General features: G+C 41.8%; 1 protein-coding gene across 3 annotated transcripts in view; it reads left to right on the plus strand.

The window, feature by feature from the left end:
* TMEM255A (transmembrane protein 255A) overlaps positions 1-17162 on the plus strand; it is a 103009-nt gene that overhangs the window by 66661 nt on the left and 19186 nt on the right. Inside the window, exons 5-9 of one of the 3 annotated variants that reach the window (XM_045852230.1) lie at positions 2636-2698; positions 4817-4906; positions 9774-9842; positions 11259-11330; positions 11738-11826. In XM_045852230.1, coding sequence (XP_045708186.1) covers positions 2636-2698; positions 4817-4906; positions 9774-9842; positions 11259-11330; positions 11738-11826 — 383 coding nt within the window. The remainder of the gene's footprint in view (positions 1-2635; positions 2699-4816; positions 4907-9773; positions 9843-11258; positions 11331-11737; positions 11827-17162) is intronic. The other 2 variants (XM_045852229.1, XM_045852231.1) reach the window with 2 other exon arrangements.

Genomic DNA, 17162 nt, shown 5'->3' on the forward strand with positions numbered 1-17162 from the left:
GTAAAATCTTAGACTTACCATGTATTTAGCAGCCTCCCTTATGCAAGTCACAACTACAAACAGGCATACCTCATTTTATGGCACTTTGCTTTATTGTGCTTCACAGATGTTGCATTTTTTTTTCATTGAAGGCAAGATCCTCCACCAGCAAGTAGATTATTACTTACTTTACTGCAATTCTTGTTTATTGCAGTGGTCTGGAACCAAACCCCCAATATATCTGAGGTATACCTGTACCTTATCTCATTTAATCATCACAGCAGCCATGTGTGATAGGTACCATTATGAGTCCCATTTTTTAGATGAGGAAACTGAAGCACAGAGCAGTAAAGGGACTAGCCCAAGGTCACACTGTTTATAAGTAACAGCCAGGGATATCATAAAAATGTGTTACTTTATGCTCCTATGACATTTTGTTTATACCTGTAATCCTTAACCCACAATCTATCTCTTCTTCACTACATTATGAGTTCCTGCAGGGCAAGGGCCATGTCTTATTTATCTGACAAAAGTACTCAGTGAATGTTAGAAAATTGAATGGGTTGAAGTAGAATAGAACAGAAGGGAAGGAAAGGGGAGGGAACTGAATGAAGTAACTGGCTGGCCTGGGATTTCCAGTTCCAGAGTGTCTTGTCTTGAAAGTCACTTCCGTGAAGCTTCAGCCCATCTCTTCTGGTCACTGCCAGTAGAGCCATTTGAGAGTGCAGACATAGCTAGTGCCTTTGCTTCGTGTCTTAAGGCAGACTACTACTGGCATTCAAGAGACATTCAGTGAATATCTGTGGGCACTTATGAACTCCTCAATAAAAGAATTTATTTTCCATGTAAGAAGCTGCCTCCAACTTTCTCTCAGTCTCCACAAGTGGCCCAGAGTGCCATAGCACAAAATATTCCTGGAGTTTTTGCTAAACAATAAAATCTGTGGAACATCCTGGAGGGGATGGGTAGATAGAACATGAAAGTCTATTATGAAGAGAAAATAACAATAGGATTTTCCAGCTCAAATCAGGTCAGAGATGCTCAAAAGTTAAATGTCTCTCAAAGTCGTAATAATGATCACTAGAAGAGTAATTAATATTTACTGAGTGCTTGCTTTGTGCCAGGCAGTGTGCAAAGTTCTTTGAATGTATTGTCCTGGTTAATCCTTACAAAAGCCCTATAACATGGCCACTACTATACTTCCCGTATTCCAGATATGGAAACTGAGGTTTAGAGAGGTCAGTCAACTTATTCAAGATCTCACAAACATAAGTGGCACATGAGCTTGGGTTGGAAGCCAAACTAGTGTAATAGCCAGGGTTGTTGTTGTTGTTTTCATCTTTTTTTGATAACCAGGTTTTAATCAGCATACTTTATGACAATGCATTTTTAATGACCTTTATAATAAAATCAGGTGGGAGACAGGTATAGTTTAACCACTGAATGAGGATGTTCTCAATAAAGTCTTGGGTGACATGGGATCTGTATACCTTTATGAACTTCAGTTTCTATTTCCCAACAGGGTTTGCTGGCTAAGTGACCCTGCAGAATGAGTCTTTGTAAATTTGTATTCATTCCTTCCCTTCATTCTCTTTCATTCTCAGGTTTCTGGAACAAGCACCTAGTCCCCCTACACTGCCCCAACCAAACTCCTGCCCAGCCACGGGTCAATTTGATTTCCAAGTCTAGGCATAAAGTTTGGGGAGTCAGATTGAAATAGATGCCCCTGTGAGCCAAGCTAAAGTTACAGATGGAAACCTAGACCATTAGTGAGTCTAAAGAAATATGTAACTACATCACTGACTTTTGTTAAGATTTATTGGTCCATTCTCACTATTTTTTACTTCTTTCATTTCCATCCCTATCAACAGCCATCAGTTAGTGATTGTTTTCAGCTGACACTGGCAGACTCTGCCTACTAATGGCAGAACTGAGAGGAAAGTGGGATCTGCTACACCGAGCCATCATCCCAGCCACTTAGGGAAATTGTTTTTCAGGGTTTTACTCTGCCATTTCTATTCACCCTTTAATGAATGCTTTCTGTCCATAAATGAAGCAGAGATGGAAGAGGTGAATAAGTGCTAACATAAATTGCAGTGGGTCAACCACAAATACAGGCTTTCAAAAAATAGTTCTTTTTTTTAAGTTTAGGTTAAGGTGCTTGCTGATTTCTAAAGTACTTCCTGGGTTTTGTTAGTGTGCCAGATGCATCAAAAAATTTGCTATTTCAAACTTTTATTTTGTAATCCATGCATGAAACTGGAAGTTTGCTTTTTAAAAAAGGATAAAGATCAAAATATAATGCATGCTTTTTACCATTATATGTCTTTATTGATTCACCAGTCACATGCTAGGTAATGAATATTGAAATTGAAATAAGCAGGCTCTGAAAAGCTATGGTTGACTTTGATTTTTAGTTTTTGGGCACATGCATTTCTTTTTAGGTGTGACTCATATCTACAAGGAAAAGTTGGCAAATGGTGGGAGAAATACTTTTATTGCACATATTTTATTTGTGTAAGTAACAACTACATGTGGCTTTAGCATCTATACCCCAGTTACTTTCCATTATCCTGAATTATATCCAGGAGCTGAATGATTGTGTGGTCAGGCTGACCACCTCCCCACATGCTATGTGTGCCATGTTGCTTTGCAGCTCGGCTTTGGATCATTCCTTGGAATCATTGGATCCAACCTTATTGAAAACAAACGGCAAATGGTAAGTTTTCATTACTATAGAATCAAGTTCTTCATCTGAAAATAGCATGTTTCTTAAGTTTGCCCAAATTGGGCCACGAAAGAAACTGCTAATTTGTCTTTTCTCTTAAGCCTCCAGGGAACTTGATTTTCAGTGACTCTGTGGTATGGGACTTGTTCTCATTTTCTCTGATGGTCCTTCAGTGGCCTAGCTAGTCTTGCCCTTAGCTTTCCTCCCCACTCCCAAAGCAGTGCCCCAGCCTAATCAGTCAGGCAACCGTCCTCACCTAGAACACCTTTGCTTCTGTGATTTTTGTTGCCACAGCCCTGGATTACTGGTGATTCTCACAACTTCCTTTCTGATGCATAATCTTTTGAGGAAGTTTTTGCAGAGGGTTCCCACTTTTTAGCTTATAATCTAGAGTACTTTGATTAAGAGAACAAATATGCTTGGGACACATACAGCACAGCATAAAATTATGAAGCCCTAAAGTATTTCCATTCCCCATAGTTGAAACCTAAATATGTTTTACGTTTGAAAGGGAAGATGACCATATGTGACAGGAAGTAAAATTTGGAAACTATGTCCTAATGGGAGTGCACAAGGGCAAGCTGTTGTATTTTCCTGGTTCAGTCTGAGTAAGCTTCCTAGAGGGCAGGAGAAAGAAGGTACAGACCAAATTATAAGCATATCGCAGCTTATAGGGCTTGTAAATCAAGATGCCTGGTAGGTGGTCAGAGGTGGGCTGATTAGGCTCCCCCAGTATAAGTCTCTGTGGCAACTTGACTTTGATAAGGGGGTCTATTTAACAGCAAGTTTAATCAGATAACGTAATAGCTCTAGGGACAGAGAACTCTAACCATATATTCTCCCCACCCCTGGCAATGTGGAAATCGCCCTCAGGGGAGTTCTAATAGTTCTCTTCTTCCATTTCACCTGGACTCTACCCACCCTCTGCCCCTCCCCCACCAGTAGTGTTTGCACTTTGGACCTAAATTATTCAGAATAATAGGGGAGTTTCAGTTGTAGAGCCTATCATAGCATAGCTAATAATGCCAATTTCATGACATTGTTCATCCATTATTTACCAATTTTCTGTAGTGCTGTGAAATGAGATTTATGGGGAGAGGTTTCTGAATAACTCCCAAAGGAGATAATAAGCATTTCCTTGTAGCCTGTTGAAGTGGGAAAAACTTAGGGTGGCCTTAACTTTGATTCCTACTTTTCCTTGGAGAGCTGCTTAATGCCATGCTATTTCTCCTTCTTATCCCCCAAATACTTCAAGGAAGAAACACACTGAATTCATGTAATTCTTAGGGTCAACATGGGCAGATAGTGGGCTCAGGCAGCACCTATCCATGCTCCTGGAAATTCCTTGAAACACCAACACCCACGCTGGATTGTAGTATCACCCTTGTAATGAGAGAGAAGTTATCAGGAACATTTCTGTTAGTTAACATGGTCAGGGAATAGGGCAGTCTGGTTCAAGCAAACATTTTTTCTTACTTGAAAAGTTTTCATATGTACCACACAGAGTTGATCAATTTCAGAGACGTCAACCCTTGTAAAATGTCTTTGACATTGAAGTGTTAAGTTGCAGAAGTCTTTGTAGGTTTTTGTGGGCCCTCAGAATCATACCTATATTCACCAGAGCCCACTATGAAGGGTTGGGAAGACAGTGGACTAGGAGTTGGTGGGTACCAGATTCTTCCATAGACTAGATGGTGACCCTGGACACACACACCGCTTCCTCTCTCTGAACCTCTGATTTCACAATAAATAAAATAGAAGATTGGAGTACATGTCAAAGGTCCAAATTTTTTCTGAGTCTGAGAATGGAGTCAAATTCTGCCATGGACAGTATGCTGGATACCAGGAAGCCTCCTTCCTCTTCATTTGGTGCTCACAGACTCATGGAGTAAATGTCTTAGTTTGCTCTGAAAATGTAAAAAGTGCTTCATTGGTCCCTTCTTTGTCTTCCCCATTCCTCAGTTCCCACTAATCTTGCATGAGTGCAAAGAACATCCTCATGGGGTAGCAAGCCAGAGTTCTGCTTTGGGTGGCAGTCTCTTGGGGATTGCCTAGTCTCTAGAAGCAGCAAGAGTGGAAAGCTAACAGACACTTTTGTTCCCTCCGCAGCTGGTGGCTTCAATCGTCTTTATCAGCTTTGGTGTGATTGCAGCCTTTTGTTGTGCCATAGTTGATGGGGTCTTTGCTGCCAGACACATTGTGAGTATTTGTAGTCCTGGGTTAAAGTAAATGTGCACTACAGCAAGGCTTCATTGAGTCAGTGCTGGATGTGTGCTGAGTGTTGTGAGGGAAACAGAAGAGGGAGAAGACAGGATCTCTGCCTTAAGGAGCTGACAGTCTATATGAGGACACCCATGGAAACACAGGCCTCTAGAGAACTGGGTCTAAGCTGAGGGTACAGACTCTAAGTGCCACAGTGGCTTATCTCGAACTCCGGAGGTCAGGGCAGGCTTTCCAGTGGTATTGGGGCTGGAACTAAGCCTTTGGCCTATGGGTGAGATTTGGAAAGGCAAAGATAAGGGTAGTGGGACCAGGGGAATGGCTCGGAACCATTGTTGGTAGTAGGAGGTAGGGAAAGAGGAGAAGGAAGCCACATGACTTCCTGAAAGACTAAAGTTTTCAGTAGATGGCCTCTCTCCTCTTCAACAGCAACAGGAACAGACCATAAGGACACAGTCACCCTTTCTCAGATGCCTGAACTTTGCTGTCCCTATGGCAGTGGTTGCAGAGTAGAGATGTGATTGTGGTCTGGGGAAAGCCCCGGAACTAGAAGCCTCCACTCACAGCCTAGTCCTGTTAAAATGCCAAATGCTTCCTACTCTGGAGAATCTGTGCCTCAAGAAAGGCCACTTTATTCCTAATACCAAACCTGTGCTCATTCTCTGAGGAAGCCAAGGATTTAGGACACTTCCATGTGGCTTTCTACAGAAGCCCTCTCCCCCTTTTCAGCACTTCTCATTTCATACTACTCTAGACATCTGGCCCAGGGCTGACTTCCCCATAAGGCACAATAGGCACAGTGCCTATGATCCACAGTACTTTATGTTACATAAAAATATTAACATTTCTTTTCAAATCAGAAGAAAAGATGCACTTTTAGGTCCAAAGAAAGTTTTCATATATAATATTAGAATATATACTATTGGAATATAAATATACATACCAATGCAGTCATAACATATTAAAATAAATACAATATCATTTTCAATATTTCTTAATGGGGTAAGGGGCCTACAAAGGCAGAAGTGCCTAAGTCCCAAGGAACTCAAACTGTAGTTCTGATCTGGTCCACAAATAAGAATCAAGCCACAGTAAATTATTGAGCCTCCACAATAAATTCAAATACCCATTTGATGTCAAGTGAACCAACATTGAAAATGAAAACATCTCATGAACTAGTTGGAAAAATTTTTTATAAAACAATTTAATTGGAGCAAAACTGTGTTATCAGAATCTTCTGTAGATCAATGATATTTTATTCCACTTCAGTCATTGGCTAATAGTGCAGTCATCCTAAGGGAGTGTCATAGGTATGATTGGATCAAGTAAAGGATGATTTGCAACATTATTATTTTAATTTCAACTTGTTTTTGGAACTTCCTCCCAAACATAAAAGTTAGTCCCTTTTTGCCAAGATTGGAGGAACTCATATGATCAGTGCTGCCACCCACGCCATCTCTGAAAGGACATCTCGAGCATTAACTTTTGGGAAGAGGTAAAAGAAAAAGGCAGAAGGGAGGGGCCTTTTGCCAAATTTTCTTTTAGGGCCAGGAATATAAATGTAGGCCCTTACATTAGACCCACTCCTTCTGATTTTAGATGAGAGCAGCCATCTTGTTCATCTTTTTCTTCTTAAAAAGGCAAAGGACACACCAGGAATTTATAACAACCACAACCTGACTATCTTAATATATGAATTCTTATGATGTTTGCATACTATCCTCAGAGCAGATACCTATTTTTGTAGCATGGTTGCAGTCAATCATAGCATGCATGCTATTTTGTATTCAACAGAAGCCATCTTGAAAACAGTAATGCCTTGTTTTTGTGTAGTACATTTAGCTTTTCATTATGCCTTCACATCTATTATCTCATTTGAGACCCACAGCAATCCTATGAGGTATGTAGGACAGGCATTATGATCCCCATTTGACAAGCAGTATTCACTCTGAGGCAGTCTCCATGGCAACATAGGTCTTGTGGCCAAGAAGCCTACAACAGATTTTTATGGCATCATGAGCTAAAATGACTTCCCCCATTTTCCTCCTCCTCTCCTGATTTTTAAAACATTTTTATTGAGATATGGTTCACATCCCATATAATTCACCCATTTGAAGTGTACAATTCAGTGGCACTTACATCTTCACAGTAATGTGCAAACTGTCACCATATCAATTTTAGAAGATTTTCATCATCCCCAAAAGAAACCCATAACTTTTAGCTATTGCCTCCCCATCTACCTATTTCCCCTAGTCCTATGCACTAGTACTTCATTTCTTTTTATGGCCCAATAATATTCCATTGTGTGGATATACCACATTTCTTTGTCCAGATGGTGGACATTTAGGTTGTTTCTATCGTTTCACTATTATGAATAATGCTATTATAAACATTCATGTACAATTTCTGTATGGACATGTTTTATTTTCCTTGGAGATATATATATATATATATATCTAAGAATGGAATTGTTCAGTCATGTGATAACTATGTTTAACCTTTTGATAAACTACCAGACAGTTTCCCAAAGTGGCTGTGTCATTTTACGTTCCTACTGGAGGTGTCCAAGTGTTCCAGTTTCTCCACATCTTTGAAAACTCTTGGTATTATCTGATTTTTTAATTCCAGCCATTATAGTGAGTTAGTGGGTATGAAGTGGTATCTGATTGTGGGTTTGATTTGCATTTCCCTGAAACTCAATGTTTTTTTATTACTGGCCTCAGTCAAAGGCAATGGTGGGGGGAATCCAAATTATATTTACTAGAAGTTTCCTCTAAATACCCCTACCTTCCTCTGTCTCCAGGCCCTGTGTACTTCCTACAGTTAGTGGCCTGAAGTAATGCACTTGATTCAGGGGTTTGGGATACGGCTGGATGAATCTTTAAGAGAACTTTTGTGCATCCACTGTACCTGTCCTAAGACATTTGCCAGTCCTCACTGACACCCAGAAAGTTTTGAGGAAGGGGGCTTTATTAATCTATGATGCAATCTATTGGCAAGTTAAGGCACATTTTTACCTTAGAACTGCTTGGGTGTGTTAGAACCAGCTTTACTGTTTTCAAGGCCCTTTAATGTCCTGTTGCCCTGTGTTTTGGCTTGGGAGCATGTGTACTTCTCAAGACCTACCTTCCTACAAACTCCTCTAAATGTTTCTTTTTTTCTCTCCCTTGTCTATTTCCTTCCTTATCCCTCCCCATAATATAGTCATTAATTAGATGGAAAAGCCACTTTATCTTTTTGTGCCACAGTTTCTCTTCCAAATAGATATAATCGTAAACTAACTTTCAGGCTAAGTATGAGGACAATATGAAGTCATGGGTACGAACATGCCCTAAGAGGGCTTGGCACAGAGTAGACACTCACCATAAAGCAATTGCTGTTTACATCCCTTCACTCTAGGGTTGGTGGCTCTTCAGATTAAAAAAAGTTGTCAAGCCCTTGCGAGTGACTTTTTCTTACCTCTTAATTGCATGAGCTTGTTCCTCTTCTGGGGTCTCAATGCAGAATAACAGCTAGAAGCACCAAATGAGCAACCATCACACATGTCTATTTTCATTTAGGGCAGTTGGTGGCTGAATCCCTTTTGCAGAACCAGGAGGTCAGGAGGGCTGTGACCAGCACATCAAGCCTCCCCTTCCGCGGGACAATAATGACTTCTGCCATTACCCAAACATGGAAAATAAACCCTGCCAGGTGTGAACATGAAAACTCTCATTCCTTTCCAGCCTGACCCCAGGCTAAGGCAACAGGACAATGTACTTTTAGAACATTACGCAGCCAGGAGGTTCGTGTACAAGCAGCTGATGGAAAGTCCTAGGTCCTTGATGGGATGGGAAGCCAGGAGGCAGGAGGCACTTGGGTGGCAGGAACAATAGATGCTAAATCACATGTGTGGGGAAAAGCAAACACCAGGATTATTGGAAATAGTGAAAGAAGTCGGGACAGGGCAAGGAGCAATTGGTAAACTCCCTCTGCCAGTGTGCTTTGGCCAAACCTCTAAGGTCAATTTGCATAAACTAGTTGTCCAGTCCCAACCTGCTTTTGGGCCAAGCCAGGTCCCACTCAAGGAATGTTCAGTGTCACCTTGAAAGTGAACAACGTCCCTTGCCTGCAGGCTTCCGGGCAGCATTGGATTGTGTCTATCTGTTCTATGCCAAGCTTCACCCCTCAGCACCCCATGCCTGAGAACTCCTTTACCAGGAAACTGGCCAAAACAATGGAGTAAATTAACTGTCCTTGAGTCCCATGTTAGTTTTCTAGGCATTAGCAGTATTTTTGGAGTTCACTGTCTTTATCTAAATGTAATTGAGTGAAAATGGCTCATAGTTCAGTTGAGTTAAAATCACAGTAACTGCCTGTCCCCCTGGGGCTTACTTCCTCAGCTTTTCCTTTTGGAAAAGCTGTGACCTTGTGACTGCTGACCTGTCCGCCAACCTTGGTTCTGTCTTCAGGTGATAATGAGACCTCACTGTTAGAGCTGCCCCCACCCCCTTTTCGGAGTGTGATGTTGCAATAATCTGGAGTTTTGAATCTCATTCCATGGAGACTCTTTCCAAGAAGATAAAGACTAGAAATGAAAGGAAACCAGAGAGGAAATTTTCAGAAACCCATTTCTCAATCAATTTCCTAATGTCCCATTAACTAAGTGGTCCAGTGCAACACAGTTATTAGAACATTTTTATCTGATCCTCACATTCTCAGGCTTCCTAGATGCTTTCAGAAATTAACCTAACCCACTGCCTGCTCTGGTGTATGTGTGTGTTCAAATTTATTATTACTGATCAGAGCACTTGCTGCTTCATTTTCCAAAGCCAAAACACCTTTGGTTTGGTGTTTTCCTTTCCAGGATCTGAAACCACTCTACGCTAACCGGTGCCACTATGTTCCTAAGACATCCCAGAAGGAAGCTGAGGAGGTGAGCCAGAATGAGGCTATTTGTCTTGCCTTTCGGGAAAGTCTCCTGTTCTGCCTAAAACCTCTTTCTTCTACTCCTTTCCAGGGACCTAAAGCTGGCTGCTAAGTATCTGTAGTTGATTTGCTCAGTGGATCAGAGCATAGTCCTAATGAGGCCATGGTCATAGGTTGGAGCCTCATGAGGCCTAATCAGGTTTACTTTGTTCTCTGGCCATAGAGTGCCCCTCTGACCCCTCAGGCAGCCTCTTAGTGTGTGGCTTTGATTCCAAGAGGTACAGATGAGAGTATAGAGGCCACAGGGTGGGTTCCTCCCTAATGGTTCAGTTGTTTGTGGTTCAGGTACCAAAGCTGGAAGAAAAGCAAGAGTCCCACCAAGGCACTAGGCCTAGACAAGGAGACAAAGTCTGAGTCTCACACACATGAGGGGTCAGGAAGCCAAATGAAGTTGTTGAGAGATATGATTCTCTTAGAGTCTCTGGGGAGGGCTGGACTGTTGGCCTGGCCCATTTCATGACACCCCCAAGAGTCTAGTCAGATAATCCTTGAGTAGGTACAGAAAAGTCTCTCTCTCTTGCCTCATACAGATCTCCTTGTAGTCCATGTCCCTTCATGCAGAACTGGAGGTGGTGGACAGTGAGGTGAAGCATGACTCCAGGTCATTTTCATAGAGCTTTCATTTCAGTACATAATAGTACCAACAGTAGCCCCCAACCCAGAGATCATTTTCATAGGAAACACTACTGTGTCCTTCTAGGAACCTTGACAATTTGGTTCTCTGTTAACCTCAACTTGAAAGTCAGCCCCACTCAATAGTTAGAAAAATTTTTAATTTGTGATTTAGAAAAAAGAGAGGGGAATGGATATAAAATGGCCACTGCATTGCACAACTTCAAGGAAAGTCATTTTACATAAAATATAACATGAATGGTGTGATACCCTCACTCGCAAGGCATCAGGGCAAATAGTTTTTTAATGGCCCCACCATCCTCTTGCCTCTTTTTATTTCCCCAATCATAAACTTACCATTTTTCTAATTATCCTCAGGTGACAACGGATGCGTAGAAATGTGTATGTTTATCAGAAAGGCTGTGAGCATTTGGATAAAAAAAACAATATAGAAAAGAATGGTCATTTACTATGAATATTCTCTATAACACAACAAAATAAACTTACAAGCACTCATTGTATCCATATGGGGGAAAGAGCCTGGAAAATTTCTTACTAATAGATATGATAAATGGAAATTAATCTTTAAAAGTTTTTGCTAACTCAAGATGTGTAAAATGTCATTGCTCTTTTCTTGATTTCATCGTGATCACTTTCTTGTGTTAACTTGATGACTGTAAAAATATTAATAATGACTTCCATAGGTTCACTGGTAACCCTGGTCCCCCTAATCCTATTTTTCCTATATAAGGTCATAAGTTCCTCAACCAAAAATTCTCCTTCTGCGAGGGTTATGAGGAACCTTACCCAGGCAGCTAGAGAGGTACCATTGTACTTCAGAGTGCATGTGACAGCCCCTGTCTTCCTTCCCATCTGGTGCCCTTTCTTCCTGTACCCCAGTTTGCCTCCCCCTTGTATCCTCATTTTCTACTGTCCATTTGTTCTTCTGTCCATCCTTCCATCCACTCATCCTCCCCTCCTTCTCCACCCTTCAGAGATGGGGCACTGAGCACTGTGGCTGAGGCTGGATTCAAGCTCAGCTACACAGTGACTTGCTTCATGCACAATTCAGCCAGCCCCTGCCCAGCCCCATCCCTCCCATGCATTGGTGTGTTCATCTCACAGCCATCTTTGCCATCTCCATCTGTCACTAACTCACATTTCCAATCCCAAAGGGTCCTGCCTCCCATGCAGTGCCAGCTCATCTTCCTCACTATTGTGTGCCCTCAGGTGAACTGCCCTCATCTCAACCGTGAATTCTGCACACCTCGAATCCGGGGCAACACCTGCTTCTGCTGTGACCTCTACAACTGCGGCAAGTAAGAGCAGAGCCCCCAGGCACAGGACTAATAACGGTTTGATCACAATGGATGATAAAAAGGCTAGGGTGGGGAAAAGACACAGTATAGGGATCAGAGAAGTGGAAGACACTGGTTGGTCAGCAGATTTTGGCTTACTTGTGCTACCTGCTTTCCTGTACTGGGCAGCATGCCAAGTGCTTTCAAATATTTGATCTTATTTAATTCTTGTTTATGATGTATGTAGAATTATTATCCCTGTTTTACAGATGATAAGGGTGAGGCTCAGAGGAAACAGACAGCTAGCTCAAGGTCACACAGAACTTGAAAATGGTAGAGATAGGGTTCAAATGCAGTTCTGTGTAAGTTCAAGTTCAACAATACTGAACAAGACGCTATTGACCACTCTCTGTACCTGGCTCTATTCTTGACACTGGAGATTCAACAGCAAACAAAACAAAAATCTTTGCCTTCTTGGAGATTATATTTTATTAAGGAAGACAGTCAATAAATATATAAATATACAGGGTAGGGCAAAAGTAAGTTTACAGTTGTCTGTATGGAAAATAATACAATAATAAATAATAATAGAAGAATAAACGATGTGGTTGATGTCCTCACAACTGTAAACCTATTTGTGCTCTGCCCTGTAAAACATGCCAAGTGTTGATTGAAGCTCTGGGAAAAATAAATGAAGTAGGAAAGTCAAATAGATAGTGACAGGAGGGCAATGTGTGTGCTAGGTTAGATGGAGTACCCAGGGAAAGCCTCTGAGGAGATGACATTTGTACAGATACCTGAGTAATGTAAGATGGCAACCCAAGTAGGTACCTGAGGAGAAAGAGTGTTTCAAGCAGAGGGAATAGCAAGTGCAAAGGCCCTGAGGCAAGAACAGGCTTGGTGCCAGATTTACTACAACCATTCTGACTCTCTGCCGACCAATTGTGAAAACATTATTTATTATTTCTTTCAAAACATATTTAGGAGCTAAGAATACAGAGACTACTGCTGAGGAACTCATAGACTAGTAGGGAAGACAGACATGTGAACAAGTGATTGCAATATAGCAATATAGTGTGATAAGTGTAGTGGGGAATCAGTGGATATACTGAGGACACTGGCAACCTTAATGACTGAAAGTAAGAGTTGTTAGTGTGCGGTCAATATCAAGCAAGAGTTGATGTGGGAGCTGAGACTTAAAAGATAATTAGAGAGTTAGGAAACAAACCAAAAGGGGGTGGAAGTGGTGAGGCTATTCCCAGGAGTTGTGGGAATTGTGCAGTTATACAAGAGGGTAGGAGGTAAGAGCAGAGTTGTGGTCACACATCACATCACAGATAGCTCCTTGACCATGGAAATGCTTTTGGACTTGACCCTGTAAACAATTGGGAGCCATTGGAAAGTATAGCATGGAAGATGGATTTGAGTGCTTAGAGAGGAGGCAGCTAAGAGGTCACTGCAAGAGTTTAGGCCAAACAGAATGGAGCCTGGATTAAGTTGGTTTGGAGAAAATAGAAAGCAAGGAATATTTTCTAGAGCACTTTAGAAAGTAGAATCAGCAGGAATGCATGAGCAAAAGATACACAGCATGAATGAATAGCCCTGCCTGTGAGGTGTGTCAGCCAATGCCTGCCCATGCACATTTCTCTACCAGGGGTTCCCAACCTGTGGCACGTTGGCTGCATGCAGTCCAGGATGTCTATGCAGGTGGACCAACACAAAATCGTAAATTTACTTAAAACATTATGAGATTTTTTTGTAATAATGTGTCACAATGTATTTAATGTGTGGCCCAAGACAACTCTTCTTGTTCCAGTGTGGCCCAGAGACTCCAAAAGTTTGGACACTCCAGCGAGACTCTCAGTGCAGAAGTTCTGAGGGTTAGGAGAGGGAGAGAGGGAGAGAGGAATTGGCAGAAAGGGGCTGAATGAAGCTAGATCCAGAGGGTCAGGTGGGTGTAGTCTCTTCCTCACTCACACTCCCTACTGTCTGTATTGATGGGGGCAGTTTCTCTGGATTGAGGATTAAGACTAGACACATAGACAGACTGGAATCGGGGAGGAGAAGGGAGGAATTCCACATCAGCCCTTTACCCTCCTCACTAGCACCAGTCTCATTTTGTTAAAAGGTTTGGCGGAGGAAAGGAAACTTAAAGACTCAAATGAGGTTTGGGGATTATCTGGGAGGTTCAATTATTCATGTTATAATAATAACTAACACTTGTAAAGGACTTCCTTCCTCGCAGCAGTGATTGAGAGCTGGCTATAATTGTACTTCCTGAGCCCATCCTTCCAGAAATGATCAAAGGAATGTAAAATAGGTCCTGAGGGAATTTGGGTTCTTTTGCTCTCTTTCCTCTTGTTTCTTCTTACTCCTCCCTCCCCTGCTGTGCCCTTCCCTCTCCATCCCCCCACCCCCGCTTCCTTCCCCTTCCCTTCTTCTTGCTCCCCTTTCCTTTCTGGCTTCATGGCCTCCTGGGGCAGGGGCTGGAACCTGGCCAGAATGGCGCCTAAGATCTGAGGAGAGGGGAGCCAACTGAGGAGGCTGAGAAGTGATTCCTTGCAGACACACCTTTCTCTTTGCAATTAGGTGTGTTTCTGATGAAGGTTTGAATAAACTAAATCCTACTTTAAATTCCATTTAGCTGAGCCTTTAGGAGAATTTTTTTGAAAGTGGATACTCAAGCCCAGTTTATCTCTCTGCCAATCTGAACTTCATAATGACTTTCTAACTTTCTTAAAGCAAGTTATTCCAGGATTATCCTGAAGGATCTAAAGGAATTTTATTAGAAACTGTACTAAACACTGGGCTTCCTAAAGGCAGTGAACATGACTTCATCTTATCTATATCCCTAGGCCCCAGCACAGGACCAGGCACGAGCAGACATGGTGAAATAAATTATGGGACTAGGTGACAACAGGCTTCACAGGGACATTGCTCTTAAAAATCTTGAAACCTGGAAATGTTTTTCAACTATCTGATGCTTGGTAACCAGCCCCGAGCAGCAGTCAAGACCCTTTGCAAAGTCTGTTGTGCTAAGATTGCAAGGGAAAGGCCACTAGAAAAGCACTTACTAAGCTTTTCATCAGGAAACCATCCCCAAGGCCATGAGACTTAAGAGGGGATGATCCTATAATGGACGAAAAAGTTTTATCTTGACCCGAGGTTTTTTTTCAACCAGCTATGAGGAGACCTAAACTCCAGGCCTAAATATAGCTAACCACAAGCACTCTAAAGCTCAGAGACTTTAATTTTGCCGAATGTGTATTTGTTTTCCTCACATAAAGCCTATTTTTAATCAATTGCCAGCTCCTCCAGTCCATTTCCTGGAAAGGAGGCCAAGAAAAAAAAGTGGGAACAAACACATCAGGCAGACATTTGTACAGTGCTATGGAAACAGAGTTTCTACTGTCCCCTCAAATCCAGACTTTCTCTGGTGTCAGGGGCAGTGAGGTTTTAATATCAAGCACAGATTATTTCATTTAGCCTGTACAGGATGGTAGCCTTTTCTAGGACACAGCTCCTCAGCAGCAGCCTTTCAGAGTTCTTTACTCAGCGTTGGAGAGGTCAAGTCAATACCACTGGTTGTCAGTGTATAACCTGAAGGAAATGAAAGGAAATGGAGGTGCTTCATGAACTGCTTCAGCTGGCAATAAAATGAAAGATCATAGGTTATTTTCATTCGTTTTTTCCTTTGACAAACTTTTATTGTGCTCCTACTATGTGCCAGGGACTATTCTAGAAGAATACCTATCAGTAAAACATAATTTTGTCCGTAAGGAACTCAATTTACCAGGGAGATTGTGGGAAGCAGGGTTGGTTAGACAGAATACATGCAGTGAGAGAAATGCAAAGAGCACTACATGTCCATGAAGAGATGGCAAAAGGTTCCAGGCCCTTAGCATGCCCTTCTGCCTTATCCAGGATCAGTTGTCTCCTACTTCGTTAAATGGGATCTGAAACACAGAAAGGTTATCTGTTCCTGTTTCTCCAGGCACACCCAGCAAGTTGAGAGCATGGGGATGAGAGCCCATATTGGGTAATCAATCCATGATCAATGAAATGCTCAGTCTTTGAACTAGTTATTCATTCACCAAGTATTTATTGATGACCTATAACATTTCTAACACTGTAGGCAGTAAGGGAGACACAAATGTAGGTAAGAGATGACCCATGCCCTCCAGGTTACAATTTAGACAGAGACATCATGTCCACCTTGGCCTTAGTTGTAGCTTCAGTACCCAGCACAGTACTCAGTACTGAGTAGACTCTCAATGAACATTGGGTTAAATAAATAACTGAATTATTGACATATGCAAAGTGCCTAACTAGGGAAAACAGATTCTCTGAGGCTATGGGAGCCCAAGGAAAAAGCTAACAAATGGGCACTGGAGTACTTGAAGGAGGTACTAGTGAGGTGAGTATGGAAGCTTTGAGTAGTGGGAGTGATTAGGATAGGCAGAGAACAGAAGGTGGTACCTACCATGCGTGGGGAGAAATCTGAACACAGGTTTGGAATAAGCACCCTACGTGGCCATTTTCAGCCTTCTCAGAATTCCAGCCTGGCTAAACTGTGGACTACACTTTGGAGTCAGATTATGGCAGGCTGAGGAATTTGGATCCATTTTCCTAAAGGTCATGGGAAGCCATGGAAAGGTTTTGATTAAATGAATGACTTAGTTTTTTTTTAAATGTGTAGGAAGCTTAATCAGGCAGTGGCAGGATCTGGCAGGAGAGCTGTGCAGTCATGGAGGACTTGAGGGTAGGAGTGCTGAGAATGCAAAAGATGGAATTTCAGAGGAAGCTCTGCCCAGAGAATAAACCAAATAGAATCATGAATCTCCAACAGAAACAAACCACATTAATTTGCTAAATCCTGAACCAGATATAAGTATTAATGTTCTTTTGCCTCATAGTTCAGTAAAAAATATTTCAATAGCTATTGAATCTGCTCAAACTGAAACCAAACATATATCCTCTACAGTTATTGAATGTTTTAATTTTAAAAAAGATTTTATTTATTTATTTTTAGAGAGAAGGTAAGGGAAGGAGAGAGTGATAGAAACATCAACGTGTGGTTGCCTTTCACATGCCCCATGCTGGGGACCTGGCCTGTAACCCAGGCATGTGCCCTGACTGGGAATCAAACTGGTGACACTCTGGTTCACAGGCCAGCACTCAATCCACTGAGCCACACCAGCCAGAGCTATTGAATGTTTTTAAATGAACTACTGATCTATCCTTATGTTGTGGCCTGTGACTTTAAAGTGTTAATGCCTTTTAAGGACAAGATGCAAAGCTTTGAATCATGTTGCCAGAGGCTTGCTTTTAGAAAGGAAAAAGTATAGCTGCATGTT

Source organism: Phyllostomus hastatus, unplaced genomic scaffold (genome assembly GCF_019186645.2).
Source record: "Phyllostomus hastatus isolate PE091 unplaced genomic scaffold, TTU_PhHast_1.1 phas_contig_90, whole genome shotgun sequence".
NCBI classification, from domain to species: domain Eukaryota; kingdom Metazoa; phylum Chordata; class Mammalia; order Chiroptera; family Phyllostomidae; genus Phyllostomus; species Phyllostomus hastatus.